Genomic DNA, 24,008 nt, shown 5'->3' with positions numbered 1-24,008 from the left:
CAGTTTGAAGGGCTCTGGGAGGATTACCGCTTGCATGGCTGGCAAGTGGACCGGTTCTACGCGTAGTGGAGCTGCGGCCTCGTGCTACCGGACGCTTTCGACATTTCGACTACGGTCTATGATCGCTTCTTCTCCTTCGCTATAGACATTTGGTTGACAGATACCCTCTCGTATCATTTTCTGAGCATGCATTGATACCCTACCTGCAATCTTCATATCACATATCTCTGTACTTCTTTCATTCAGCTGAATATAATGCGGCGCTATGATCAATATGTCTATCCGCCAGAAGTGTCGCTTTGCTGAGTCGTCCTGCGGAGTTGTTACTCCTGTCCGGTGGGTGATGCTCAATGCTCCACATAAGTTGCTCAAATATCAATAGCCGAGCGGTCGGAGTATCTGGTTTGCAGCATATTTAGGCTAAGACACCGCAAAAAACGCTGCTCGCTGTGCTGGTCTCGCGAGAAGCGAAGGCGAACCACTGCTCATGCATACGCGAAGAAGAGAGGAATGGAAGGCTAATTGGCTACTGGCTCAGGTCCAGGACTTGGCATGACTCGCGTGTCGTCTCGTATACTCTGAACTCAAAGAAGAATTTTCCCAGCCAAAAATGTCGCCGTGTATTCCGCAGCGGCCGACTACAGCCCGCGTCCGAGCGTGGCCGACGCGAAAAACATCGGACGTCGTCATACTTAGACATCTTGCACAGCTCCACGTCAACAGGGCCACTGATCGTTGAGACGAGCACCGGCCGTGACGCTTCAACTTTCGCTCATCGCTTCTGAAGAGCATTGGGGATAATCTACCGGACCTATATCGGGCCACTGACGGAATAAACGTAAAGAGCAATGCTGGCAGATACCTTGAGTTGCCCCGCAGCTCGCGAACCGTCGGCGTCGACCGAAGCGACCCGAGAGCTTCGAAAGATACAGAATTAATATGAAATGAGCAATAAATACAGAAAGCCTAGGCTACAATGTGGTGCACGAACCAGAATGTTTCCGGAGATACATAGTCCGAGGGAAGGTGCCCTTGTTTTAGGGATTACTATGCGCCGACCTCTGGAGCAGCCGCTGTGGTCTCGAGGCCGTTCGCATACTGGAACTCGCCCGAGTTCTCATACTGAGAAGACGTGTGAGACAATTATTGTCCGGGAGGGCTTTTTGCCCACCTCATACATGTCCAGAGCCACCTGGCAGCTCTCGCGGACGACGCGTGGAGCGTCCTCGCGGTGCATCCACTCCTTGAGGTACGGGAGAACCTCTGGTGTGGCAATGCCACCGAGGGCTTCCGCGGCCTCGTGACGAACCATGTCCGACTCTTGGGTGTTCTCCAGCACTTTCAAAAGGGCCGGGACAGAGTGGGCTGACAGCAGCTGGCCGAAGACGAACGCTATTTCGTGTCTGCAGAGATATGGATTGCTGTCACGCTAGAAGAGAGAAGAAACGCGCACTTGAACAGGGCACTGTCGTCCGAAAAGCCAGCAGCCAACGCGTCCACGGCCGCGGGTGCGCCAATGTTGCGCAGAGCGAACATGGCGCGATAGCGCTGGAAGAGAGGAAGGCTCTTGTCAAGTAGCTTATTGCGGAGGTCGCTTATCGCCTCCACAGAAACGTCAGCAAGTGAGGGTTTGGCGGAGAGGAGACCGGACGTCGGTGGCGCAGGGTCAATCGAAGTATACGCCCTTGGAAATGTGATAAGCACGAGAAGTGAGTATCATGGAAGGTAGACATACCGGTCTTCCGCTTCTTCGAGTTGCTTGCGGGCCTTCTGGCCCTCTTCTGAACGATCCCACTCAATCCTGTCGAGGGCAATCTCGACAGTCTCCCGGACTGAGCGGTTGGAGTCACTAGCATACTTCTTCAGGATTGGGATGGACTCGGTGGAAGAGATTGCACCCATCGCCTCTGCGGCCTACAAAAGGGCTGAGCTTCGGCAGCTCACAAGGTGGGAATGCGGCGTACCTCGTGCCTGACCATTGGATCCTCCTGCTCGTTCGCGAGTACTGCCTCAAGTACGGGAAGGGCGGAGGTCCTCTTCATCTGACCCAAGCAGTAAGCCAACTCATGCTTCAACAAAGCACTATCATCTGCGAAACCTGAGTGGCTATTCAGGCTCAAAAAATGCCAAGACTGCCGCCACAAACACACCCTTTGTGATGATGTCCACTGCTTCATCATTCTTCAATGCTTTTAGAGTGAATAATGATCGGAATCGGTTGTGCAGCGGTACTTTGCCGGAGGTATTGAGCAGGGATGCTTCAAGGGTGGCCAATGTTTCCTTAGTGACCTGAGGAGCCTCGACAGCCATTTTGTGCGAAGGGCGATGTAGAGGGAGGTGAAGTGGGGAAAATTGCCATACTTGAGATTATGCAACGGAAATCCAGGAAATTCGAAGACTGCGGTCACGGAGACAGATAAGATAAGATCGGGCAGATCGACGCACTTTCTCACACGGCACATGTGATGGTATTCGTACCCCGGGCCAGAAAGATTGACCTCTAGACGCGACTCGTACAGACCATTCATCGTCACATCTCGGACCCCCAGGTCTCATGCGGCATAGATGGCGTCCGGAGCTCGCGTTTTGAGTCGTTTTTACGTCTCTCACGCTCTGAGCACCTGGAACTCACGAACCTTCGAGTTTGCTGCCGTTCTGTTCCTCGCGAAAATCTTCCCTGGGACGCTCCTCTACGCGTCGTTCTACGCCCTGCTCAGAGCAGGCGCTGCCGTTCTGCTCTCGTCATGGACCGGACGCTGGGTCGATGGATTGAACCGGCTACGTTGTGTGCAGGCTAGCGTCATCTGGCAGCGTATCCCAGTCGCATTCTCCTGCCTAGCATTTGTGGCGCTATTTATGCTACGGGACAGCAAGGTCCCCGGGCTGGAATGGGGCCTTTTTGGCCTAGCCGTGCTGTTAGCGTGCGTGGAGAAGCTGGCATCAATCACAAATACCGTATCTATCGAACGAGACTGGGTGAGTACTGCATGCATCGAGCGTGTTTTTTCTCATGACCTTCTCCCATTCTACTCTAGGTTATCGTGATCTCTAATGAATTAGGTGCAGAACGCGAGGGTATGTTTATGGCATCGAACCCGAAGAAGTCATATAATGATGCGCAGATATTCATCCTTTTTTATTTATCTATTTACCAGATCTGAATGCGGTCATACGCCGAATCGACCTTGTGGCTAAGCTCCTGGCGCCAGTGTTTGTCTCAATTGTCGATGAATACTCGACCTCAGTTGCTCTTTGGGTGGTCTTTGGACAGAATATTCTGTCCGCGGCTATCGAACACCTCACTATCGCGCAAGTAAGCTATTCATTGATCCGTAACGGCAACGACATTCACGGCTATTTATCAGGTCTATCAAGCTGTGCTTGGTTTATCTAATGGATTGTCGGTGGTCGGCCCCGCTGAAGCAATCGCTCTGACTGCCATTCAACCTGCGGAGATGCACGCAGAGGCTGAAGGCATTTTGCCCTCCCGTGTGATAAGGCCAAGGATAACGACTAGCGCGCTTCGAGATCTCGTGCAGCCTTGGGTCGAGTATTACCGAAACACGGCTATGCTCGGGTCCCTCTCGCTGAGCATTCTCTATCTCACTGTGCTTTCCACGGGCGTCCAGATGCAGGCTTATCTGTTCACGCTCGGCTTTAATTCCATCGAAGTCAGCCTGATGCGCTTCGCCGCTGTCATCGTAGAACTTCTTGCGACATGGGCTGCGCCAATTCTCATGCGCAAGATTGGACCTGTCCGGGCGGCACTATGGTTCATCAATGAACAGCTGGTTTGCATCGGCATGTCGGTGGCACTATACCTCGCGGCTTCTGCAGATACCAGAGATGCCGGATTCAGTCTCATAGGCGGTGTTACATTCAGTCGCCTTGGGTTATGGGGATTCGATCTCTGCGTACAGTATCTCATCCAAGAAGTGGGCCTCCTCCTTGATTCCGCTGTCTTCGTCTTTTGCTAATCGTCGGTTAGGAGACACCTGCGCACACCCGTGGCCAGTTCTCCTCTACCGAGATGGCCTTGCAAAATCTGTTTGAGCTGCTGTCGTTTGGCACGACAGTCGTCTTTGCCCGCCCAGAGCAATTCAAGTTTCCAGTAATCATCAGTAGCGCCGCGGTCGCAGTCTCCGCTTTTCTCTTTGCCTTCTTTGTGCGGAAACGCAGAGGCCACTTGTTCCACGTTTCACCCTGTTTCGTTGTAGACGAATACGAGAAGCTACCCCAAGATGAGGCGACAGCTCGCGCAGAAGAATAGCGGCGGCAGGTTCGGACGAAGGGTGTGGCGGTAATTGCGAAACCGGAAATCCACAGTCTCCCGAAAATTCCCGTGTCGTCAGAATTACCCTGCATGATGTATACCTGGATATCATAATCGTGATTCATATTACTTGCTTCAATGCAGGAAATTCTGCGACGCTCACAGGTCGAAAGCGCCGTGGTGAGTCGGCAAGATAAGATAAGATCGTGCTACTTTGGATCAGAAATTTTGGATTATCTCCGAATTGCCTTCTCTCAAGACCTAGGTCTTGCGCTCTGCCTTCATTATACCGTATCCCTACCGCTTTTAATCTTAGGGCATTTCGCTTCGCGTATAACGGTGTGTCATGCCCAAGTCAAAGCGAGCTAAGCTCGGTAGGTTGTTGCTGCTCTAGCCGCAGCTTGAAGGAATGACAAGCCTATCCTAGTTTCCTTGACCAAGGTCGCGAAGAAAACTAGGGAACAAAAGGGCGCACTCATAACAGAGGTGTGTCTCTACACTTTCAATGTCTCTCTCAGACTAAGTGCCTGCGAAACTCAGGTGCAAGAGAACGCAGACAAATGGCAGTATTGCTGGCTGTTCGAAGTTGGGAACATGAGGAACACGCACCTGAAGATTGTACGCAAGCTTTGGAAGGAGTACGTCGCGAACCACTCTGACATCGGTTCAACTGATCTAGATATTTGGAACGTAGCTCAGCGCGGATATTCTTTGGCAGAGGAGCCGTTATGGCAAAGGCACTTGGTACGACGCCAGAGGAGGAGTACAAGCTCGGTCTCCAAAAAATTGCACAGGTGCGGCACATAGCACCTATTCTCTGAACAATTCCCTGAAGGGTACGCAGCAAATAAAAGGTCAAGTCGGCTTGATGTTCACCGACTCGCCACCAGAAGAGGTCATTGCCTGGTTCGATGACTTCCACCCACCGGACTTCGCGCGGTCGGGGAACAGAGCGACACAGATGTTTGTACTCCCTGCAGGTCCAGTCATGCAGCAGCACTCCGACCCACCCGAGCCATTCCCCCACAACGAAGAGCCCCAGCTCCGCAAGCTCGGTCTCCACACGAAGATGGTCCGCGGCGTGCCGACGCTAGATACCCCGCACACCATCTGCGAGAAGGGCAAGGTGCTTACACCTGAGCAGGCACAGCTGCTCAAGCTCATCGGGATCAAGATGGTGGAGTTCAGGGTAGCGCTCCGTGCGCGGTGGTCCGCGGCGAACGGCGAGGTCGTCCAGATCGAGGGCCAGCAGCTGTCAGAGGATGCGAGTGGTGAAGATGAAGGCGAGATTGACGAAGATGCAATGGGCGACTAGTCGTAAGCCCGTCTATTTGTTGCGTGTGCTCTCGTGTTATCTTTGCTGTAGCGCTATCTCTCCAGGGTTATATCGCCCAAGCTCATGTATAATTCTCCAGTGCCTCCCGAACGCCAAACGCTCTCACAGGCCACCTTGTCATAGAGAGTTCACAGTATACACCTCCCTTGCTTTACTCATCCGGTAACTCTTTTGGTTATCATTATTACGATCTGGTGTGCCATCTGTGTTATTGACAGCGCTTTCAAGCTGTGAACGCCATTTCTTCACCTTAGAGATACCCGGTTTCACGGCGACGACACCGTCGCGGCGATCGGCGCACTAGTTCTTGCACGCTCCAAACGTCTGTCAACGTCGTCCATATCACCATCGGGGTAGGACTTATCGCTGGGCTACGAAAAAAATTAAATATGTACCTTGGCCGCTCCAGATTCCGGCAGTATCAGCCCTAACTTCGGTCTACATTTCGAGATCTGCTTTGCTAACCCCGACAGTACGTAATCAATCATTGGCTGGCCACTTTTTATGCAGCTTTTTTTTTCGTTTCTTTTCAGTACTGTACGGCTCTTTCGCTGCCTACGTGTGGTAGTCATTCAGAGGGATATGAGCAATTCCAGGCAAAGGACCACTGAGCCGCCGGGGACTAATTCGGCTCAGTGGCTATACCCTTAAGCGATGTTGCTAAAGCATTAGATTGCGACATCGCGGCTATCGCCTCAATAACACGAGGAGCTCTCGCGAGGCTGCTGAGCGACAGAAGCACACGGCTGAAGACTGCTCTGGTATGCTGTATTCTTTGTTTCTACCCAGTCTCATCTTTTGCGCCATTCTTGTTTAGAACTCGTACAGGAGCTAGAGGTAATCTTAGCGGACGGGGGACAGTAATCCACATCCAGTCCACACCGATGTCTCGCAATGCGGCGTGACGCGTGTCGTCGGCATCCGTTCAGCTCGCGCCTTCTGCATTGACTCTTGGCGCTAACCCTCAAATTCATATGTACAGCATCACGAACAGCGTTGGAAATGCGGCGCCGCGACGTGTGTACGGCATCAACGTCGAGCCAGGCAAGTTCAAAGTCCGAGAACGCTGTGGCATCCCGCCGGAAGCTGACGAGGCCGTTGAAAGACCCGACTGAATTATCTTATCAGATAAGATGATCCGCAACACGACGTGTCTTCACGGCAGTCGCCTGTGGACAACTGAACATGCACTGCAGGATGGAGCTGGTATGACTGTGCAGTCCGATTGTGCGGCACATACTGCAGTACTTAAGGTAGAATGCCCCGCGAGTTTTGAGAGCAGTATCGAGCGAACATCGTCCGATCCACCATGTCCTCTATCAGCTCATTGCATGTCGTCGTTGTCGCCTACGGAAGCTGGGGTACGTCTCATGTGCTAGTATGCAATTAGTTTGCCAAGTATTGAGGCATTCATTAGGACATGTCCGCCCGCTGTGTGCACTGGCCGCCAGGCTCGTCAAACTGCGCAACCTCGACATCACCTTCCTCATCGCTCACAACAATTACGACAAGGTAGCGGATGAAATTTCAAAGAATTTCGACGATGCGGACGACACGTTGCAGGCCCGCATTAGGTATTCACGTCTCGCTTTTCTCGCGCCCGTGTGCTCTCCGCTCACTACTTTCCTCAGAATCGGTGCTCTTCATGCTCATGAGCACAATCCATATGACTACGAAATTATCGGCCAATCATTCGACACAGAGTATCAGAAGCTATCGCGTGGGGAAACCATGTTCTGCTATCATGCGCAGAAGGGGATCCCTGCGTTGGCACCACCTCAGGCTTTGATCTTAGATGTGAGCACGTTGGAGATGATAAGTGCGCCTGTCACTGACTCATCGCAGATCATGGGGTATACTCTTATGCAGATTGCGCGCAAGCAGAACAGCTCTGTCAAAATCCTATGCGCAGGGCCCGCATCTGTGTTGAGCACGTATATGCTAAGCGGCCTGTCGGAAGCTGAGTCGGGCACGAAAAGTCCGCTGGAGCGAAAAATAGAAGAATACATGCAGAAGACTGGCGCTTCTCTCGAGGACGCTGCTGAAGGAGTAAGCGGTCTCTGCTATCGGACACATTACCATACATATTGACTATATGTCCAGGTATATAACATACCCAGCAGTAAGATCATCCAAGCACCTGGTCTTCCTCCGATGTACCACTACGAGAACAGTCCTCAGGAGGTAAATTTACATTCACCTCAAAGTCGTGGTAGATAACACTCAACTCATGTTTATGACAGCTTATACAGCCTATCACGAAGGTTCCAATCGGCCGCATCCACCTCCTCGCCGACAAGTGGGTCAATTTTATTCGTACATGTCCTAGTTACTCCGCTGACCTATGCAACTAGAATGCTCCGCGAGTGCGACGGATATATTTCATCCTCATTGGCATGTGTCGAACCCCAAGAGGTCGTGCAAGCCTTCTATCAATTCTTTGGCATTACGTCAAGGAAGACTTACCTTCTTGGCCCTTTGCTTCCGATGACCAAGAGGTCAGAGGCGGCCGATGCCAAGCAGGCTGCAAAATCACCCGAGATCACGGATTTCTTACAGAACACTCTGCAGGCTCGCGGAGAGCGGTCTCTGATCTTCGTAAGCTTGGGCGGTCGCTCCTCCTTTAAGCACAAAGTCGAATAAGTGTTTTCCCACCAGATCTCCTTCGGAACCTTGATCTGGACCACGCAGCCGGAGAAGGTGTGGACGTTCCTCGACGTCCTAGTGGAAAAGAAGATACCCTTCGTATGTGGTGACAGGGCTGCCGGGAATGACGTACCCAACACTGATTGGCCACTACAGATTATGTCTCATGCATCCCCGTTCTCCCAAGTCCCGGATGAAATTCAGGCGAAAGTGAAGGCCTCTGGGACGGGTCTCATAGTCCCGTGGGCTCCCCAGCAGGCCATTCTCGAGCATCCGGTATATTTCTCGTATGCTTTAACATGCAAGACTGCTCACAGCCTTCCAGGTTACTGGGTGGTTCCTCACACATGGGGGGTTCAACAGCATCGTCGAGTCCATCTACGCAGGCGTTCCGATGTACGCGCTTTCTGTCTCATTGTTTTTCTCATCCCGACCGACTAATGTCCCCTAGGATCTGCTGGCCCTTCTCTGCGGATCAGCCTCTGAACACGTTGCACCTGACAGAGAACCTGAACGTCGCATACGAGTTGCTCGAGGTGCGGACCGGAGACGGTCTTAAACCAATCTACCGCACTGGCAAGGCCCCGACCGGCACGCTCGAGGCCGTCCGCACGGAAGCAGGTTCGGTGCTCGAGAAGGCTTTCGGCGAGGACGGTGACAGGAAGCGGGCAAACATTCGCAAGCTCAGAGAGGCTTCATTCGAGCTGTGGAAGCCCGGTGGTGCTGCGTGGGTCGCTGGTGGACAGCTTTTGGACTCACTTCAGTGGAAAGCTTGATCGTCGTTGAAGAATACAAATTCTGCTGTGTAGAAGAGGCACATATCTCCCGGATGTACACATAAATACGATGCCACTCCATCGTTCACATTTGGTCTTCGCTCGATTCCGCTCTCTCGTGCCTACTTCTTCAGTGTTCTGACCGCTTCTTATCCCGGTGCTGCTTGAGCTCGCGTGAGTCGTAAAACATGTACTCGTTCTCCCACCCATTCAGGCGGTAGTCTCTCCAAAGTGCCTCAAACTGGCGAGAGAGCCCCCATATACGCCTCCGGGTCCTCATCGAATCTGCGTCCAAGCACGCTCGGATGAACGCCAGACGAGGGAAGTCTGGGAGGAAGAAGGGGGTGGATGTATCTGGGATTGAATCAGCGCACTCAGGCTTGGCGGCGGGACTTGGTTTCTCGCGGCTACTATCTGGCAGCCAGCTTCGCATGTTCTCGTATGCACTTGAGGCCTCGTCTCCAGGTGCATTCTCCACAGGTAACAGCCACCACAGGCTCCCGTGCATCACGCACTCCTTAAGTACTCGGTCGAGGAAGAGCGAGTTCGTGATCAGTCGGCGCAAAGACTTGCAGGTAGCCGACAGTCAAGAATAGACATGACGAGTGGTTCGGCGAACAGAAGTAAGAGCAACTCCGGCGGCAATGCTCCAATGGCGGGCATTGAAGACTGCGGGCGCGGTGAGAACTCTGTAAAGCGCGGAGTGATGTCCTCGGACGGTGGTTTAGGCCATCTATGTTACAGATCAGACAATAGCTTCTTGCCCTTTCGAAAGCAGACTCACCGGTTGGGGCGCATAAACATCCACGCCCCCGCATCGCGCATCATTGCCACGGGAACAAGGTCAGCTCCCCTAAGGCCTTGCTCAATGGCTCGCGTAAGGTGCGCTGGTCTCGTCCAGTAGCTTGGACAAAAGAAGTCCCGGCATTCTTGTAACTCTTGTTCAATGATCCCGTGATCAATCCCATCTATGAGGCAGTCGCCGCCTGGAGAGTTACAAGCTCGAATGCAAGGCATGGAGACTGCCGCTACTTACTCCTCCCTCTCAGATTGTAAACGTTGACGAGCTCGTATAGCTCACCGGCGAAGGACAGAGGCTCCGGATCCTTGGGGAATCTACAACTGCGGAGCGGGAGTCGATCTGTCTCGATCCATTTCTCCAGGTGGTAGAAGCATCTTTCGCAGATGAAGACGCAAGGCGTCCATGGAAGCCCAAAATCCGTTTTTTGCTGTTCTTCGACCTCTTCGCCGTTTCCATCCTGCGTGAGAATGACATTGAACGTGGCGCGGATATCATCTGGAGCGCGCACGCGCCGGACCTGGACTTCACGCCCACAGGGGACTCTCTGATCATGAACTTTCAGAGAGGTGCTCCATGTCCACTCGTCGTTGCCGTTCTTGTCCCAGTAGCCTGCGGCGATGTACGTATCCGAGTACTCTCCGTGGCCCAGCAAGCCCTGCTCATGTGATGCCTGCAAGGCCTCGAGGACAATCTGCACCACGTCCTCTGCTGAACGATTATCACTGGACTCGAGGATGTCGTCTGCGATGTCCTTCGCGTCCGACTCTAGCCCGGGCCGTAGTTGTCCATGAACCAGTGCGGACCAACGGAGAGTGAGACACCACAATGAACGTAGAGAGCATCATATGGGCCACACATCTGCGGTCTGGGAAGCCGACAAGGTTAGCGATTCAAAGGCGTGTCGCAGCAGCTAGGAAAACCACCTCTGCTTTTGTACTGGTCTAGAGTAAGCTTCGCATCAGCGCATCGGCTAGAAATGCGCTACGTTAGCCTGACTCGGCGCGGCGCTCCCACACAATGACTCAGAATTTCATGTACCGTTGACAGCCAGACTGCGCCTACCAATGGCATTTCAAGTGTAGGAATGCACGTCAAGCTAGCTCTCTGACATCGTAGTTAACGTTCCTTGTCTGTCCGACGAGTCTCCTCTGGTCTCAACGTCTGAACAGCTCAGACTTCGGGCCGGCGTAGGAACAATCGAGGAGACTCTACCACAATCTCGGTCAGGTTGGCGTCGTCGAGATTGTGTTACGCGGCTCGAACAAGCCATGGACATCGGCCGCCAGGATTTCTCGCTAAGCGGACCCGCGAATGAGAAGCGTCGAACGCCCCATGCTCCAAGAGAAGTGGCCGCCTGAAAGTGGAATATCTCCACTCGGCGCCATCCTATGACGCAAAGTGTTCAGCAAAAGTCATCTATAAACGAGCTCGACGCACCTCTGTTTTCCTCACTGAACATCACACGCACACACGACATGGCTGGAAACATTCAACGCAACGAGCTCCGCGGTGACAGTGGCGTCACCGTCACTGACTCGTCCCAGACCTTCAAGAAGCCGTACCAGACGGTCGGCAGACCAGCTGTCGTTGAAAACCTCAACGACCAGTACGTGCGGGATCCTCCACAGGTTCGTTGTTGCCGAGTTTATAGCCGTGTCTAATACTAAGTTCTATCCTATAGAACGAGCCATTTGAGCCCAGCACGAACGGGAAGACTCTAGGAAAGAAATGGGGTGCATACGAGGAGGATCCCGAGCAGGTGTCGCGAGAGCAGGTCCTGGGCGACGAGTTCGGTGGGCGGACCAAGCCGCTGGCAGAGATGAGCGGTATCGTTCAGGAAAGCAGCGTACATCCCAACTCGTCCGGCGACGCCTAAAGGCTAGTGTTTGTCGCACGAACTGTGAAGCACATCAATATTTGTCCTAGTAGAAAATCACCCTGTAACACCAAAGAACTTGACCACCACGCTGCGACGGGGGTCTGAGGACGAGGTCAAGTTGGCTCAAATATGCACTTGCTGTACATCATCAGAGTGAGCGCGAAGCGCATCCCGACTCGGACATGACCAGCGCTCGATAGCGAGTCGTTGCGCGTTGCTGCGTCGACTTCTGCTATTCTATTCCCTCTCGAGCCATATGCATTATACTCTCACTTCTCTCACATGTCTGCGTTACCTGCGGTCTTGGCTACATATTCAGAACTTGCTGAAGGCGACGAAGGAACGACAGATGACAAATGAAACATCCGAAGGCTATCTGACGCCTCCGTTCCCATGTGCTCGCAAGGAAACCGCATGAGGCTCTTTGCCTCCTGGCTTGGAGGAATCAGGGCGAACTAGGCATCGATAGAACCTTGAAATACATGGTGCCTGGAGGTTTGAGGATGAGAGGCCGTTTCCTTTACGTTTTCCTCCTTGCTTTCTGGACTGCGGCCAGGCAGACATGTCGCTCCTCAGAAACGTTCTCAGAAAGAACAGTGCGAGTACTAACGACGCACCATCGGGCCTTTCTCAGAACTCTAAGGAAAGTCTCATTGCCTCGACGCTCAAGAAGTCTGCGGATGCCATCTCCCTTAAATCCGCCGGAGGCATCTCCGTCCACTCAGTGCGCTCTATTGCGGAGAGCGTATCCAGCTTCGCCTCCGGCTTGCTTAACGGGAAGCGCGTGCCAAAGCGTCGCAGGCCGGACGTCTCGAGGCTTGGCCTGCCGAAATGGTACAACAAGGACCCGCCAGGACCGGAAGAAATGCTGGGCACCGAGAAGGTAGACCCAACGAGCCGTCCATACTCATGCACCCACGCGTTCCCTCTGAAGCCGGTGGATGCCAAGGATGGCGACGAGCCCTATTGTTGTCTTGTACTATATAGCTATGCTGATAGCTCAGCGACTCATGCCAAGTATTACGATGGCAGTAAGCCTCATCGCTCTCTTCAGCTATTTCCAAACTAATTACTTCAACCAGCTGTGATACGAGGCGAGTTACGGCTAACCCTGCCCAAGCCTGACCCCATATCCTCCTTGGATATCTGGGTAAGCATCGTGCCAGTTGTCATTGTTAGCTAAGCTGACCCCTCACCAGGTCATTGGGAGCACACAAAGCGTATTTAGCGTGAATGATCGTCCTGTAGTGCGTTACCATGTAAATCTGTGGAACCACAAGGAGGCCACAGGACCTTTGAGCGGCAAGTTGCCCACCAACCGGACCTTGATCTTTGTGAGTGACACACAGTCCGCTCTAGTTATGCTGCTTATGAGAGCAAGCCGTTCGAATTCCCCGTCTTTCCGAAAGACGTCGTGCAGCAGAAGCAAGACTCGACAGTACATTTAGTTCTCTCATGAGCCCATTTCCACCAGCTGACGTGCGAATTGCAGAACGTCACCAGAATCCCTCTTCCTCGTCAGTACCAACCTCCTGTCACAGTGGTTGCCGTTCGTTGCTGACACACGGGCGCAGCATCGTTCAGATTTAGCGAAGTGGGAGCATTTTCTGGAGAAGTCAAGTATTACATGGGCATTGACGTCAAGCGGTCGGGGATGATGTCCTTCGACGATGCGTAAGTCGGGTTTTCGTCAAATCTTGGATGTCGCCGACACATCTCTCCAGGTGGAAAATCCCCTTCTTCTACTACCAATTACGACAGCCAACCCTTCGTGAGCCGACCGCGTTTCCATTCATCTCAGACCGCGAGGACTGGCCATATAATCGCGAGGAAATTGGGGGATGGACAATCACCCCATTTGGCGGCCGAGGCCGTTTCCGAGACGAAACGGTCGAGATCGAAGGCCTCGTAAGCATTCGCCTCCACTCTTGGCCATCGCCGCCCGCTTATACCCGCCCGTAGCTCGGTGTGCAAGCCCCGGAAGTGTACGCACCGGGCCAAACGTTGCGCTGGAGCGTCCTGCTATGGTCAAAGAACATCCCCGCCCTCGAGGCGATTTCGGACCCGGCGTGCAATTGCATCGATGTCGTGCTCCTGCGTAGCACGATGTACGGCAGGGACGTCCTCCAGCCGAAGAACGCCGCGCGGCGGAACCGGAATCTGCAGCGCGTCTCCCAGGGGCGTGTGTGGAAGACGGACGACGGCCCACCCGGTGACGATGTCTTTCCACTGCTGCGGGGTCCGCCTCAGACCAGCGGATGGGCGAACCGCGGCGCTACAGCGGAGAAGGGGGATGAAGGGTCAAGGCAGGTACCCAAGTCGCCGACAATCACGTCGCCGAAGAGGTCGCGGTTCCAGGATGTCATCACTGCTGGAGATGACGAAGACGAGATGCGGGATCAGTTGGTTGGAATACCAGAAGAGCACCCTGCTGGAGTGGCCGAGACTGAAGTGACCGAGGCCGACGCGAAGAGGAGCCCATCGCCTGTGTCGAGCGTGGAGGACCTGCCAGATTTTCCTGACATGGCTCCACAAGAGGCTACCATTCGATTGGATGGCGACATTCGCATACCGGTGAATCTAGGTCCTAGTTTTCGATATATGTGGATGGGGTGGGTCTGCGCTTTCTCGAATTGCGTCTATCTATTAAAGCTAATATTTTGTCTCTAGCCGGGAGGTACGTTTGACTCTACATGCGTAGTAATCAGTTCTTCATTTTGCGCGCAGTACGTCTTGCAGGTGACGTTCACCCACCCCGAGTACTCGCACATATCACCGTCTGCCCCTGGCATTTATGCTGAGACCCCGATATGGCTTGTCACGGGCATGCCCAAGTCTTTTGGGGGCGAGCAGCCTGACCGTTCGCAACCAGGCAACCCTCAAGATGAGTCGTATCTGAGAGACCTGCCCATAGTTGGCGATGCCATCCCGCTAGGAACAGACCCGCTTTACGCGGACTTGGGCAAGGGTGCGTACAGTGTGCAGGAGAGGCCGGCGCTGGAAGCGCAGCGGGTGGTGACGTTTTGAAGCACGACAAACTGAAGTTTGAGTCCATAACATGTACTATTGAACTATACGGGAATGTGTACTTAGCAGTTAGGGTACTTGCTCACATTTTGTTCCTCGCCTTTCTCCTTGGCACCTTTCTCGGGCACCGATACGACATTCCTCCTCTTCCACGCCTCGACCCTCCTACGTAAGTTCTCCTTCCGAATCTCTTCCTCCTCCGCATCCAACTTCGGCTGGTCCGCCTCCTTGCCATTCTCCACCGCGAACGGATCTGGATTCTTGAGCTTGAATCCTAGTTTCTTCTTCACCCAGCCGACGTATCCGACCTCGGTCACGCTGCTGCGCGCGACCCGGTCGTAATAGCGGCGTCGCGGCGTCATAAAAGTGAGGACGTGCGCAGGTGGGCCCCTGCGTGCACGCCGGATTGTGCGGTTGATGACCTGCCCCGCGAGCTCCCGCTGCCGCTCACGCGTCTTGTTTTCGACCTTCATGCGCCGCGCATTCTTGACCTGCTTCAGCATTTTCGGAGGGAAGGACGCGTTCGCGCGCTGGTACTCGCGGGCGTAGCTCAGCTCCATCAGTGCCTGGTGCTCTCGAATTGGTTTCACTGGACGAAACATGTTGATCAGGGAGATATCAGGAATACAGATGATAGAGGACGCACTCCATTCGTCCTGTGCACCTGCAAAGAAGAACGGTAGCATCTGCTTGTGGGACCGTGCTAGCATCGTCTCTATCTGTGCCTCTCGTTTGATGTCGCGCATCTGTTCGTTGTATGCCAGGTATCGCATGAGCCGCCGCTCGCGGGCCTTCTTCCTGTAAACAATCATGCCAGTGACGTGGAGAGGCTGGGGCTTCATGCGGGGCAAGGGACCGTGGAGAATGGTGGGTTTCATGTAGCCTCCCGTCAGGATAGTACGGTTCTGCAGCTTCTTTCTCCACGCCTAGGCCACAATGAGACAGAGAAGAACTAGGTGGAGGCGTGAGGGCGTACCACAGCATTCCGGAGAATCTTTGCCCAGTGGTCCTTCTCCCTCTTCGCAACAACCATCCTGCTATACCTCTGAAGTACCTCCTGCCAGTGCTCATCTCCCGCCTGTGCCTTCCTAAAAATGTCTAGCCACTATGGTTAGGGAAAAATCATAAGCTGAGTGCTAAGTCCATCTCCCAGCAGACGCACTCTATGCGCTTTCTTCAGTTGCACCTTCGTCTGCGTCGGGCTCGTCAACAGCTTATTCTTCCGGAAGTGCTGTCCTATTTTCCATTTAATCTTAAGGGAGCATGTGTACGTCACAAAGGAACCGGCTCGATGACAGAATAGGGCGTACATCTCTCGTAGGCGCAGCGTGAAGTAGACCTCGGTACAACGACCATAGCACGGGCAACCGATGTGCACCTAACTCCCAAAACGGCACGTTTGGTGTAATCCGACGTGTTGGTTGTATTGCCTGCGCTACTCTTGCACGCAAAGCAAGCGAGGCCTGGGATGGGTGGTAGGCAGTGGTGTAGGCAGCCGCGCTGCTGTCTGCGCCATCGTGTGACACTGTCGTCGCTGTCGATACTAAATTTCTCAGCTGATTAACATATTCTAAGCAGTATGATTATTCCATGCTATGTTTTTCTGAAAGAGTAGCGTACTGGGAGTGCTCTTTACATGAACTTGGGTACGCCGAGGGCAAAGAGCGAACATGCCTAGACGCCGGCGGAGCGCGTTCTCTTCTGATGCGCCTAGTGATGCGCTTCTTTACGTCTCCGACCCCTGTTTCCGCCATCTGTTGCCAAGCTATCTTGGCCCAGTTGCCCGTCTGCTCTTCTGGACTCGATCGCTCCGTTCATCGAAATTGCGCGAGCATAGCCCGCACACCGCTTCAATTTTTCTCTTAATGTGGCAGGTGTGAAGAGATCTGACATTGAACCTTACTACAGGCTGGGTCAGCCCATTGTTACGCGGCCTGACACTGACCCAGCCGTATATCGCAGCCTATCTGTAAAGTGCGGAGCTTCATGCGGTGCTGATCTAGCAGGATCTGCGGGAATTTTCACTGTGCTGCCGCTCGTCGAGTTCTCTTGGTCTAGGCTTGGCCGCTTGGCTACATATGCTCTCGAGTCCAGAGGTGATAGGAAAAGGCGTCCACATTCAAGACCCGCGGGGCGCACTATGATAGATGAAGCGAGCACGGTGGCTACGTACTCAGGTGCGTCCGTACCAGACTGCATTCCATCAAACCCAAGAAACAATAAGGTGACTGTAGGATGGGTATACAAGTTGCCGCCCTCGCACGTCCGCCTCTCCTTTCCCGCTCCACTGACTCGCAACCTCCATGCTCCCTTCAGTACTAGTCCGTTGTTGTCGTGACGATCTGGTCGCCGGTGCAGGCACCTTCATTGACGACAACGTGAGGCGGAATGACACCGTCTGTGAAAGGAATTTGCAGGGCGCGCGTCTGCTGGTTGGAGGGGTAGCTCGTGTTGTGGCCAGAACCAGTGGTGTCCGCGGCGATGATCATGCCACTGCCCCCTCCGAGCACGAGAGCGTCGTCTGTGCCGAAAGGGAGCGTCACATGCGCGACTCCCGACAGAAAGATGACGAGCCTGGGCGCCGATTCGTGCATCAGTCAAGTATGAATCAATACAGCATCAGGTGTGCGTACTGAGGATGCGGACTGTTGTGGACTCCGCCTTCGAAACGGGGTGGCAGGACGGTGTACGTCGCGTTTGCCAGATCGTTGATGTCCATCGTGGAAGCCCCAGCGGTCCCTGCGTCGGCAGAAGTCACAAAGGGATCTGTGAGTCGCCAGCACTCGAGCGCGGAGATATTGTTGCGCGTGACGATGGCTGTCAACTCGAGGAAGGTGCCATTGCTGGAGGCAGTGAGGACGGGATTGGACGCTAGGGCGCCCACCGCGGCGGCGACGGCGGCGGTGAGTGACATGGCGATGCCATTGAACCACATGTTGCACTGGTGATGCGTCGGGGATGGATGGCAGAGAAGGGCAATACGCAGCCTCAGGCCTTCTGCGGGGCGATGCGGACAGACCGAACTTATAGGAATAGACTTCACAGGCACTTCACAGGCACACAGAACACTGGGTTTTGATGGCTCTCAGGCATATTGTAAATGATGAGTTGTGTCGGATGTGACAGCCCATCCGTTCACTATCTCTTACATGTCATGCGAGTCGGCTGAGAGCGAGAGTGAGACGCAGGAGATGGCTGAGAGGCACAAGCATCTTCCGGCTCCCCAACATGCTCCGACCACTGCGATCACGGGCGGCCAACGCTGGCCACTGGTGCTGATCATGACATCCGACCGGCGGCGCTGGCAGTGAAAGGAAAATCGGGACATCCGTCGCCCCGGCTGAGGTAGAAATTCGGTGTGGAGGTGCGACATCCATACGGAACGAAGGGTCGCGTCGGCCGGTCAGTGCAGCCGGTCTCTGAGTGAATTGTGGATCATCTGCCAGTTGGTATCTGTTGCTTTGCCATGTCGCTGTCTTGCAAGCTTGCTGAATTGTGGTGTGTGCCTGGCAGCTATTTCCAGAGTCTCCCCGTCGCTGACAGTCGTGGCTGACGCTGTGCATGTATGGAGAGAGGGCGCACCTTCAAGACGAGGGCTGATCAAGGAGCATGTGCAACAGAGCCTTCGTGGGGCATTTGAGTGATCTGCTCCATTGGGCTCGCTCGGAGGGCGCTCTTGGGATGCCGTCAGCGGCGAGCGCAAGGCTCGATCCACGGCCTCATCGGCAGCTCACAGGTGGCGGCGATGGCAGCTGCGTACGTGGCCGGCTCGGTCGCCGTCTTAGACAACGCTGGGCTCAAGAGGTCCCGCACAGTCTTCTAGAGGGCCTTTTCAACTGACCTGCGACTTCCGCGCTCCGCTATCGACGGGGATAAAGGGCCAGCGAGTATATTTACACAGACAACAGATGGAAGATTGACAGATAGATTAGCTCCGGCAGGAGTTTTGGCTGCGCTTTCGTACAGGAATCCATAGGATGTTGCAAGGTTTGCACGTTGTCCTTCCGTCCAGGCCGGATGGGAAGAAGCTTGCTTGTGGACGCCCCATCCTCGTGTCCCTTCATTCTCAAGACAAGGCTTCGATGTATCAACATCATCATCATCATGTCCGCTGAGAAAAGGCCCACCTTACGAGGCTTTATACCCCCACACCTTCTCTCCGTCCCATTTCCTTGCCGCGCCCCTCTGCTTGTCCTCCCAACGGTATGGTTCAATCTCTCATACAGCTCAAGAGTAAGCACAGCGCCTATTGTGCTCTTTGGTGGCTGAACGCCACCATCCTCATCTTCCTATCTTCTAGTCACCTCTGCGATATGTTCTGCCTTCGCCACCGGCATCACATGCTACCGTCTCTGGTTGCGTCGGGATCGGTATTGGTGGGATGATGCCGGCGCCTTCCTATCCATGATCTTCCTATTCCTCCAAGTCGCATCGGTCTTCATGCACGTTCCGGATCCACGTAAGCTACATTGCTCGACCTCACTGTCATCCTCTAACGAGCCATACATCGTAGGTGTATTGACCCACACAGACAACATCGCGGCCTATTACATCATGGCGGCGACATTCTACTCCATAATATGGTAAGTCGCTTAGGAGGGCTGACGGCGCTTCCGCTTAGCTGAATTCATGTCAACAGGACTGCGAGACTTGCAATCTTGTACTCAGTAATCCGGATAGATCCCAATCCCAGAACGAGAATGGTGAGCATATTCTGCCTCTTCGGCTAGCGCAGGGTCGTTGACCACCCGCAGTACCTCCACCGCATCGGTATCATCTTCATCGTCGTCCTAATGGTGATGATCGCGCAGCTATTCTGGGTTAGTTGTCTGCTATATCGTCTCCTGTGCTGTCTGACCGCCTCTTAGGTGTGCGAGCCTATGCCGGAATGGAAACACGAGTTGTCCCCTCAGTGTCCACTGGACCACCAAGTGGCGATATGCCAGCTCGTAAGTGAGTATACTATCTCCGATACGCTTTCTATGAGGGATATGGAAGCTTACACGCCGTTCAGCCGACGTTTTCTCGGACCTTTTGCTCATCGCTGCGCCACTTCGCCTGATCCAACAGATGAGCGCGGTTGACAGTACTCGCCGACGTCTCATGATCATCTTCTCGACCAGCATCGTGACAACGTACGTTTCCCTGCGCATATCCTCATCACCCCGAAAGATGGTGCTGATAGATCTTTGCAGCATCGTGTCTCTGGTGCACGCGGCGTTCATCTTCGAAGACGCAGGCATCAAAGTTGTCATCGCCGCGATCGTCGAGGTAAGCTGACGCGCATCCTTCTTCTGTCTTCGCGGCTGATCCGGCGTGCAGGACACTTTTTCACTCATCGTGTGCAGCCTCCCCGTCGTGGTGACCGCGATCATGCGCAAGGCCGGCAAGCCCGAGGAGGAGACGGACTACACGAAGCAGAGCACATTCGGCTGGAAGGCCGCGACACGCAGAACAGGAACGATGGGGACCACAGCGACGACAGCGTCCGACACGGCGATGGACGTCACGACTGTTAACCTACGCGATTTCACGACGAACACCGCCATCACGAACCCGACGCTCTCGCAGATCGAGCAGACGCGCACGAGAGGCGACGTCACGGACGTCGCGCTTCCATCCCTCACCCGCACCCGCGCAGACGCGCCGCCACCGAAGGAGCAGCGGAGTATCGTCTGGATCACGTCAGAGAAGCTACAGCGCACGGGGTCTAACGAAGACGACCCGAAGTAGTTTATATGACAGACTCGAACGCAAGCTTACGACATCGATGTCGTTGTTCCATTACCTTGGGATCTTGTGGGATACCTCCAGATGTAATGCTATGATAGGGTGTACGATTTAGTGCTCGGTCTGGGATAGTTTGTAGTCTACTCGATTAATGTCTACAGTCATTACGTTTCCTCGTACTCTCTACGTCCACCACCAGTCTTGGACGCGCTGCATTGCTCTGGGCCTAGTAGCGATGTCGTACATCGATCGCCACCGCCTTGACATCGAACCAGAATGACATTTTCATCTCCCGTAGTGCTTCTCGTGAGCCGTAGGGTCTCTTGTACGCAAGGCATAGTCATGGCAAACGACCGAAAGTATAATGAGACCCGACCGCGAGATGCATTCTGCATCAGATCGACTGAGTGTGGCAAGCCTTGGATGGCGCCAGCTTTCCGGTTTCCCACATAGTAAATGGAAGCGAGAGCTGTGTTCTCCCCAGACATTTTACAGGTACGACGTCTTGAAAGAGAAAATAGTATATGGTCACTCACAAGAGGCTCATACAGACTGTCCCACCTCAATTAGCCGCTATAACGCCGTCATCCGCAAGAAATCGCTACTGTAGCATCCAGTATGCTCGCAATCATACTGGGGAAGCTTTTCTGAATCTCATTCTCGCACAATGGAACAGAAAGACGAGGCCACGATATACTGTATATATTCAAAGGTTTGGGAATACACTGGGTGGTAAGCGCACTTTTTTCCGGCGTAGAATTAGCCAAAAACTGATTCAACAAGGCCCCAACTTTCTCCGGTTTTCACTTGAAAAAAACTGAAGGCAAAACTCAGTTTTCCGCCAGTTTTACTACCTTTTGGGCTGGTTTTGCACCAGTTTCTCCTCAGTTTGCATCGGCGTGAAATCAAGGAATAACTGGGCCTTGTTTAGCCACTTTTGCCTGAGTTTTCTCGAAGAAAAAAACTGCGCTTAAATACCACAGTCGAAAATAAATTTAAGCGACGCCAGCAGGATTCGAACCTGCGCCCCGAAACGGGAATTGATTTCTAATCAATCGCCTTAACCACTTGGCTATAGCGCCTTCAACAAAGAACTCGGCTAAGGATACCACACTCAAAGATACCTTGCGGACGGATTTGGTAGCAACGGAGATCTGAGCCTCAGCTGCGCTCTTGACCGCACGAATCCAGCTTCCCATTATGTTTGGCGAGGTTCGATTCGCGGACTGCGTCCAAGCTAGTGTTACCGGTGATCATACATAGGCATCGTGCTTCTCTTCGTAACTAAACACGGGGTTCTCTGCTTCCTGCCAGTGGTGGGTTAGTTAGTTCCGCTATTCGTGTCTCTGACTACACGTGCTCCCTAACTTGCCCCAACAGAATGCCATCTGCCCCAATGCCGCGGTTTCTACAGGAGGTCGAGGTATTCTTAAATAGGGATGCGTCCCACGGGTCTTCGTGCCTCACCGAGCGTCCTTCTTGACTTACGTGGGACAGCTGCGCCTCCCGCAGTTCACTGCCTCCTACGTATGGGTCTCTCGCACGTCACCTGAATGCTGTATAAGGTTCAGTATCTTGTGCTATGGATCATGTGTGCATCCTCTGGCTCGACATGAGCCTGCTCTCGTCCGCCAAGCACGGAGCTTCTCGATAGTAGGCTGGTTGGATATTACGGTGAGTCTACATATAGCTCTGGATCATTGGCAGCATCTCCTCCAGCTTGACGGCTCCCGCAACCTCTGCATCATATTTCTGGACACTCAACCAAGGTATGTTTGCTCTTACTACAACGAACACCTGCTGCTGGAGCTCACGCATGAAGGTCGTTGACCATGGACGCATCCTCCGCGAGTTGCCCCACTCGGCCGCGTGTCTCAGTATGCGACGATGCCGCTGTAGTGGTCGAAGCCATCAAGGCTTTACAGCCGTACAGCTGCATCGCCTGCGACTGCGAAGGACTTTCACTCGGCGAAATGGGCGGCAGTTTATCTCTTATCGCTCTTGGAGGCATCCCCGCCTCTGAGGCCGACAGCATACAAGTATACCTGTTTGACGCCATCAAGCTCGGAAAAGACGGTCTCCAGCCTGTCTTCGAGCTGCTGCGTTCGCCGGGACACAAGAAGATCGTATTCGACGGCCGGATGGACTGGAGCGAGCTCTATCATCGCTATGGCGGTGTGGAGCTTGCTCCTGTCCTCGACCTTCAGCTGGCAGACGTGGAGTCTCGCGCGGTGCGCGGGGGAGGTGAAGATGAGCAGCTCGCAAGGCTTTCCCCGTACTGCCATCGCAACGAGGTGCAGAGTCAACGCAACTCGTATCGTCTTGTACATCGTCTCAGTGGCCTTTCGGGATGTCTCGCCGAACATGGTGTGTCCGCAGATGCGAAACTGAGTAAGTCCGCTAGTACGACCCGCTTGAGAGGTTCTACCACTGATCAACCACGATGTGCAGAGAGTTTCAACCACAGTGTGTGGGATCGGCGCCCGCTCACGCAGGGTTGTGCGGAGTACGCCGCCATGGACATCACACTCATCGCGCAACTCTACACCGCTTTCGTCGCGAAGGGATACGTCGACGAGGCCAAGTTGCTCGAACAGAGCGCTCGCTACGTCTCGTTGAATAAGGACGGCCTACCCAGAGCAGGAGGCGGCCACTCGCTCCTTCCTCTGGAAATCACGTCAGTCCCGTCGCTATTCGAATCGCGTCTCACGTGCAACAAGTGCTCCCGTGTGTTGTCCGACATCTGCTTCTCAAAAACTGGACGCAGACTGGTAAAGCAGAGGTACTGCTGGGTGTGTCGCGCCGTGAACGTGCACGATGCTAGACAGGAGGCGATTTGTAGGAACTACGATAGCGATTACTGATTTCACTTGATAGACGTTACTCAGAGTTTCATTAGCCTTGTTCTGGAAGCGTTTCTCTCCATTCACCTGCCAACCGTTGTTCGGACTGGATGACGGTCATGTCATGCCGAGATTGTCAGTGGCTCGGTAAGGGCGTCTGCAGGGCCATCTGGACACGATTTTTTTTTTCGGCCCGTCCCAATAACACCTCTCCCTGTAGTCTCGGGATGTCAGGTGCAACATCACATCTCGGCCGCCGAGCAACGCACGTCCTCCAGACCAGCAGTGCGCAATGGCGTGCGCCAGTGTGCGCCAGCAGCTCTTGATCCGCGTCGAAGGTACGACCAGAAGACGGTAACCGAGAGGACGCATGAATCGGACTGCCATTACGTGAACCAAGATTAAGGTTTCCAGCCAAGCCCCATTAACATTACCTGAAACGTCTGCTCGGCGTCGTCTACACGTACAGCCACTCCCGCTCGTACGACTGCCGAGGACGACCAGACGTCGGCTCCGTTTCGCCTGCTTGCCTTGCATCAAATGATAGAAGCGCCGACGGAGATCACAGCTCGCTTCTGCCCCAGCCCCGGGAAGCCCTGCTTTCGGAAGGTCCAGTGTTCGGTGTACTCGAGGGGCGCGGGTCCCACACATATTCGCGCTCTCTGGAACTGCTGTTTCTACGCATGAGTGTGGTAC

At 54.0% G+C, this 24,008-nt stretch overlaps 11 protein-coding genes and 1 non-coding gene across 12 annotated transcripts; 7 read left to right on the top strand and 5 right to left on the bottom strand.

Moving 5' to 3' along the window:
- Window positions 1-506: 506 nt before the first annotated feature.
- Window positions 507-2,328, bottom strand: PHACADRAFT_262083 (uncharacterized protein). The gene is made up of 7 exons (XM_007399494.1): window positions 2,151-2,328; window positions 1,965-2,098; window positions 1,736-1,914; window positions 1,454-1,684; window positions 1,172-1,403; window positions 992-1,122; window positions 507-917 (listed from the first exon to the last, which is right to left on the bottom strand). Exons 1-6 carry the CDS (start codon window positions 2,308-2,310, stop codon window positions 1,048-1,050), a joined length of 1,011 nt encoding a protein of 336 aa, XP_007399556.1. The 5' UTR covers window positions 2,311-2,328; the 3' UTR covers window positions 507-917; window positions 992-1,047.
- A 188-nt stretch (window positions 2,329-2,516) lies between these two features.
- PHACADRAFT_212379 (uncharacterized protein) lies at window positions 2,517-4,408 on the top strand. Its single transcript, XM_007399493.1, has 5 exons — window positions 2,517-2,976; window positions 3,036-3,075; window positions 3,156-3,313; window positions 3,366-3,935; window positions 3,989-4,408. Exons 1-5 carry the CDS (start codon window positions 2,566-2,568, stop codon window positions 4,268-4,270), a joined length of 1,461 nt encoding a protein of 486 aa, XP_007399555.1. The 5' UTR covers window positions 2,517-2,565; the 3' UTR covers window positions 4,271-4,408.
- A 152-nt stretch (window positions 4,409-4,560) lies between these two features.
- Window positions 4,561-5,804, top strand: PHACADRAFT_262079 (uncharacterized protein). The gene is made up of 5 exons (XM_007399492.1): window positions 4,561-4,647; window positions 4,701-4,759; window positions 4,814-4,911; window positions 4,968-5,067; window positions 5,118-5,804. Exons 1-5 carry the CDS (start codon window positions 4,620-4,622, stop codon window positions 5,586-5,588), a joined length of 756 nt encoding a protein of 251 aa, XP_007399554.1. The 5' UTR covers window positions 4,561-4,619; the 3' UTR covers window positions 5,589-5,804.
- Window positions 5,805-6,730: 926 nt separating this feature from the next.
- Window positions 6,731-9,136, top strand: PHACADRAFT_262077 (glycosyltransferase family 1 protein). The gene is made up of 11 exons (XM_007399491.1): window positions 6,731-6,970; window positions 7,027-7,183; window positions 7,241-7,406; window positions 7,455-7,658; window positions 7,713-7,793; window positions 7,853-7,908; window positions 7,964-8,207; window positions 8,268-8,354; window positions 8,412-8,531; window positions 8,581-8,651; window positions 8,707-9,136. Exons 1-11 carry the CDS (start codon window positions 6,919-6,921, stop codon window positions 9,029-9,031), a joined length of 1,563 nt encoding a protein of 520 aa, XP_007399553.1. The 5' UTR covers window positions 6,731-6,918; the 3' UTR covers window positions 9,032-9,136.
- A 674-nt stretch (window positions 9,137-9,810) lies between these two features.
- Window positions 9,811-10,094, bottom strand: PHACADRAFT_262075 (uncharacterized protein; the record flags this gene model as incomplete). The annotated part of the gene is made up of 1 exon (XM_007399490.1): window positions 9,811-10,094. The coding sequence occupies exon 1, from the start codon at window positions 10,046-10,048 to the stop codon at window positions 9,812-9,814; it is 237 nt and encodes a 78-aa protein (XP_007399552.1). The 5' UTR covers window positions 10,049-10,094.
- A 925-nt stretch (window positions 10,095-11,019) lies between these two features.
- PHACADRAFT_262073 (uncharacterized protein) lies at window positions 11,020-11,633 on the top strand. Its single transcript, XM_007399489.1, has 3 exons — window positions 11,020-11,219; window positions 11,271-11,508; window positions 11,575-11,633. The coding sequence occupies exon 2, from the start codon at window positions 11,309-11,311 to the stop codon at window positions 11,492-11,494; it is 186 nt and encodes a 61-aa protein (XP_007399551.1). The 5' UTR covers window positions 11,020-11,219; window positions 11,271-11,308; the 3' UTR covers window positions 11,495-11,508; window positions 11,575-11,633.
- A 641-nt stretch (window positions 11,634-12,274) lies between these two features.
- Window positions 12,275-14,739, top strand: PHACADRAFT_31568 (uncharacterized protein; the record flags this gene model as incomplete). Its single annotated transcript, XM_007399200.1, has 9 exons — window positions 12,275-12,743; window positions 12,795-12,862; window positions 12,912-13,046; window positions 13,090-13,261; window positions 13,287-13,386; window positions 13,437-13,620; window positions 13,675-14,324; window positions 14,383-14,389; window positions 14,452-14,739. The coding sequence occupies 9 exons, from the start codon at window positions 12,275-12,277 to the stop codon at window positions 14,737-14,739; spliced, it is 2,073 nt and encodes a 690-aa protein (XP_007399262.1).
- A 62-nt stretch (window positions 14,740-14,801) lies between these two features.
- On the bottom strand, window positions 14,802-15,772 carry PHACADRAFT_199254 (uncharacterized protein; the record flags this gene model as incomplete). The annotated part of the gene is made up of 3 exons (XM_007399488.1): window positions 14,802-15,328; window positions 15,386-15,665; window positions 15,716-15,772. 3 exons carry the CDS (start codon window positions 15,770-15,772, stop codon window positions 14,802-14,804), a joined length of 864 nt encoding a protein of 287 aa, XP_007399550.1.
- Window positions 15,773-16,842: 1,070 nt separating this feature from the next.
- PHACADRAFT_262071 (uncharacterized protein) lies at window positions 16,843-17,671 on the bottom strand. Its single transcript, XM_007399487.1, has 2 exons — window positions 17,373-17,671; window positions 16,843-17,313 (listed from the first exon to the last, which is right to left on the bottom strand). The coding sequence occupies exons 1-2, from the start codon at window positions 17,651-17,653 to the stop codon at window positions 17,058-17,060; spliced, it is 537 nt and encodes a 178-aa protein (XP_007399549.1). The 5' UTR covers window positions 17,654-17,671; the 3' UTR covers window positions 16,843-17,057.
- Window positions 17,672-18,918: 1,247 nt separating this feature from the next.
- On the top strand, window positions 18,919-20,763 carry PHACADRAFT_262067 (uncharacterized protein). The gene is made up of 9 exons (XM_007399486.1): window positions 18,919-18,972; window positions 19,040-19,198; window positions 19,253-19,322; window positions 19,379-19,442; window positions 19,494-19,559; window positions 19,608-19,692; window positions 19,754-19,874; window positions 19,935-20,010; window positions 20,062-20,763. The coding sequence occupies exons 1-9, from the start codon at window positions 18,945-18,947 to the stop codon at window positions 20,470-20,472; spliced, it is 1,080 nt and encodes a 359-aa protein (XP_007399548.1). The 5' UTR covers window positions 18,919-18,944; the 3' UTR covers window positions 20,473-20,763.
- Window positions 20,764-21,469: 706 nt separating this feature from the next.
- PHACADRAFT_t127 lies at window positions 21,470-21,551 on the bottom strand. Its single transcript has one exon. It is a non-coding gene; the product is annotated as a tRNA-Ser (tRNA).
- A 99-nt stretch (window positions 21,552-21,650) lies between these two features.
- Window positions 21,651-23,404, top strand: PHACADRAFT_127582 (uncharacterized protein). The gene is made up of 2 exons (XM_007399485.1): window positions 21,651-22,872; window positions 22,921-23,404. The coding sequence occupies exons 1-2, from the start codon at window positions 22,302-22,304 to the stop codon at window positions 23,331-23,333; spliced, it is 984 nt and encodes a 327-aa protein (XP_007399547.1). The 5' UTR covers window positions 21,651-22,301; the 3' UTR covers window positions 23,334-23,404.
- Window positions 23,405-24,008: the final 604 nt, after the last annotated feature.

The sequence above is a fragment of the Phanerochaete carnosa genome (genome assembly GCF_000300595.1).
Source record: "Phanerochaete carnosa HHB-10118-sp unplaced genomic scaffold PHACAscaffold_9, whole genome shotgun sequence".
Classification (NCBI taxonomy): Eukaryota; Fungi; Basidiomycota; class Agaricomycetes; order Polyporales; family Phanerochaetaceae; genus Phanerochaete; species Phanerochaete carnosa.
This window is presented reverse-complemented; position numbering and strand designations above follow the sequence as displayed.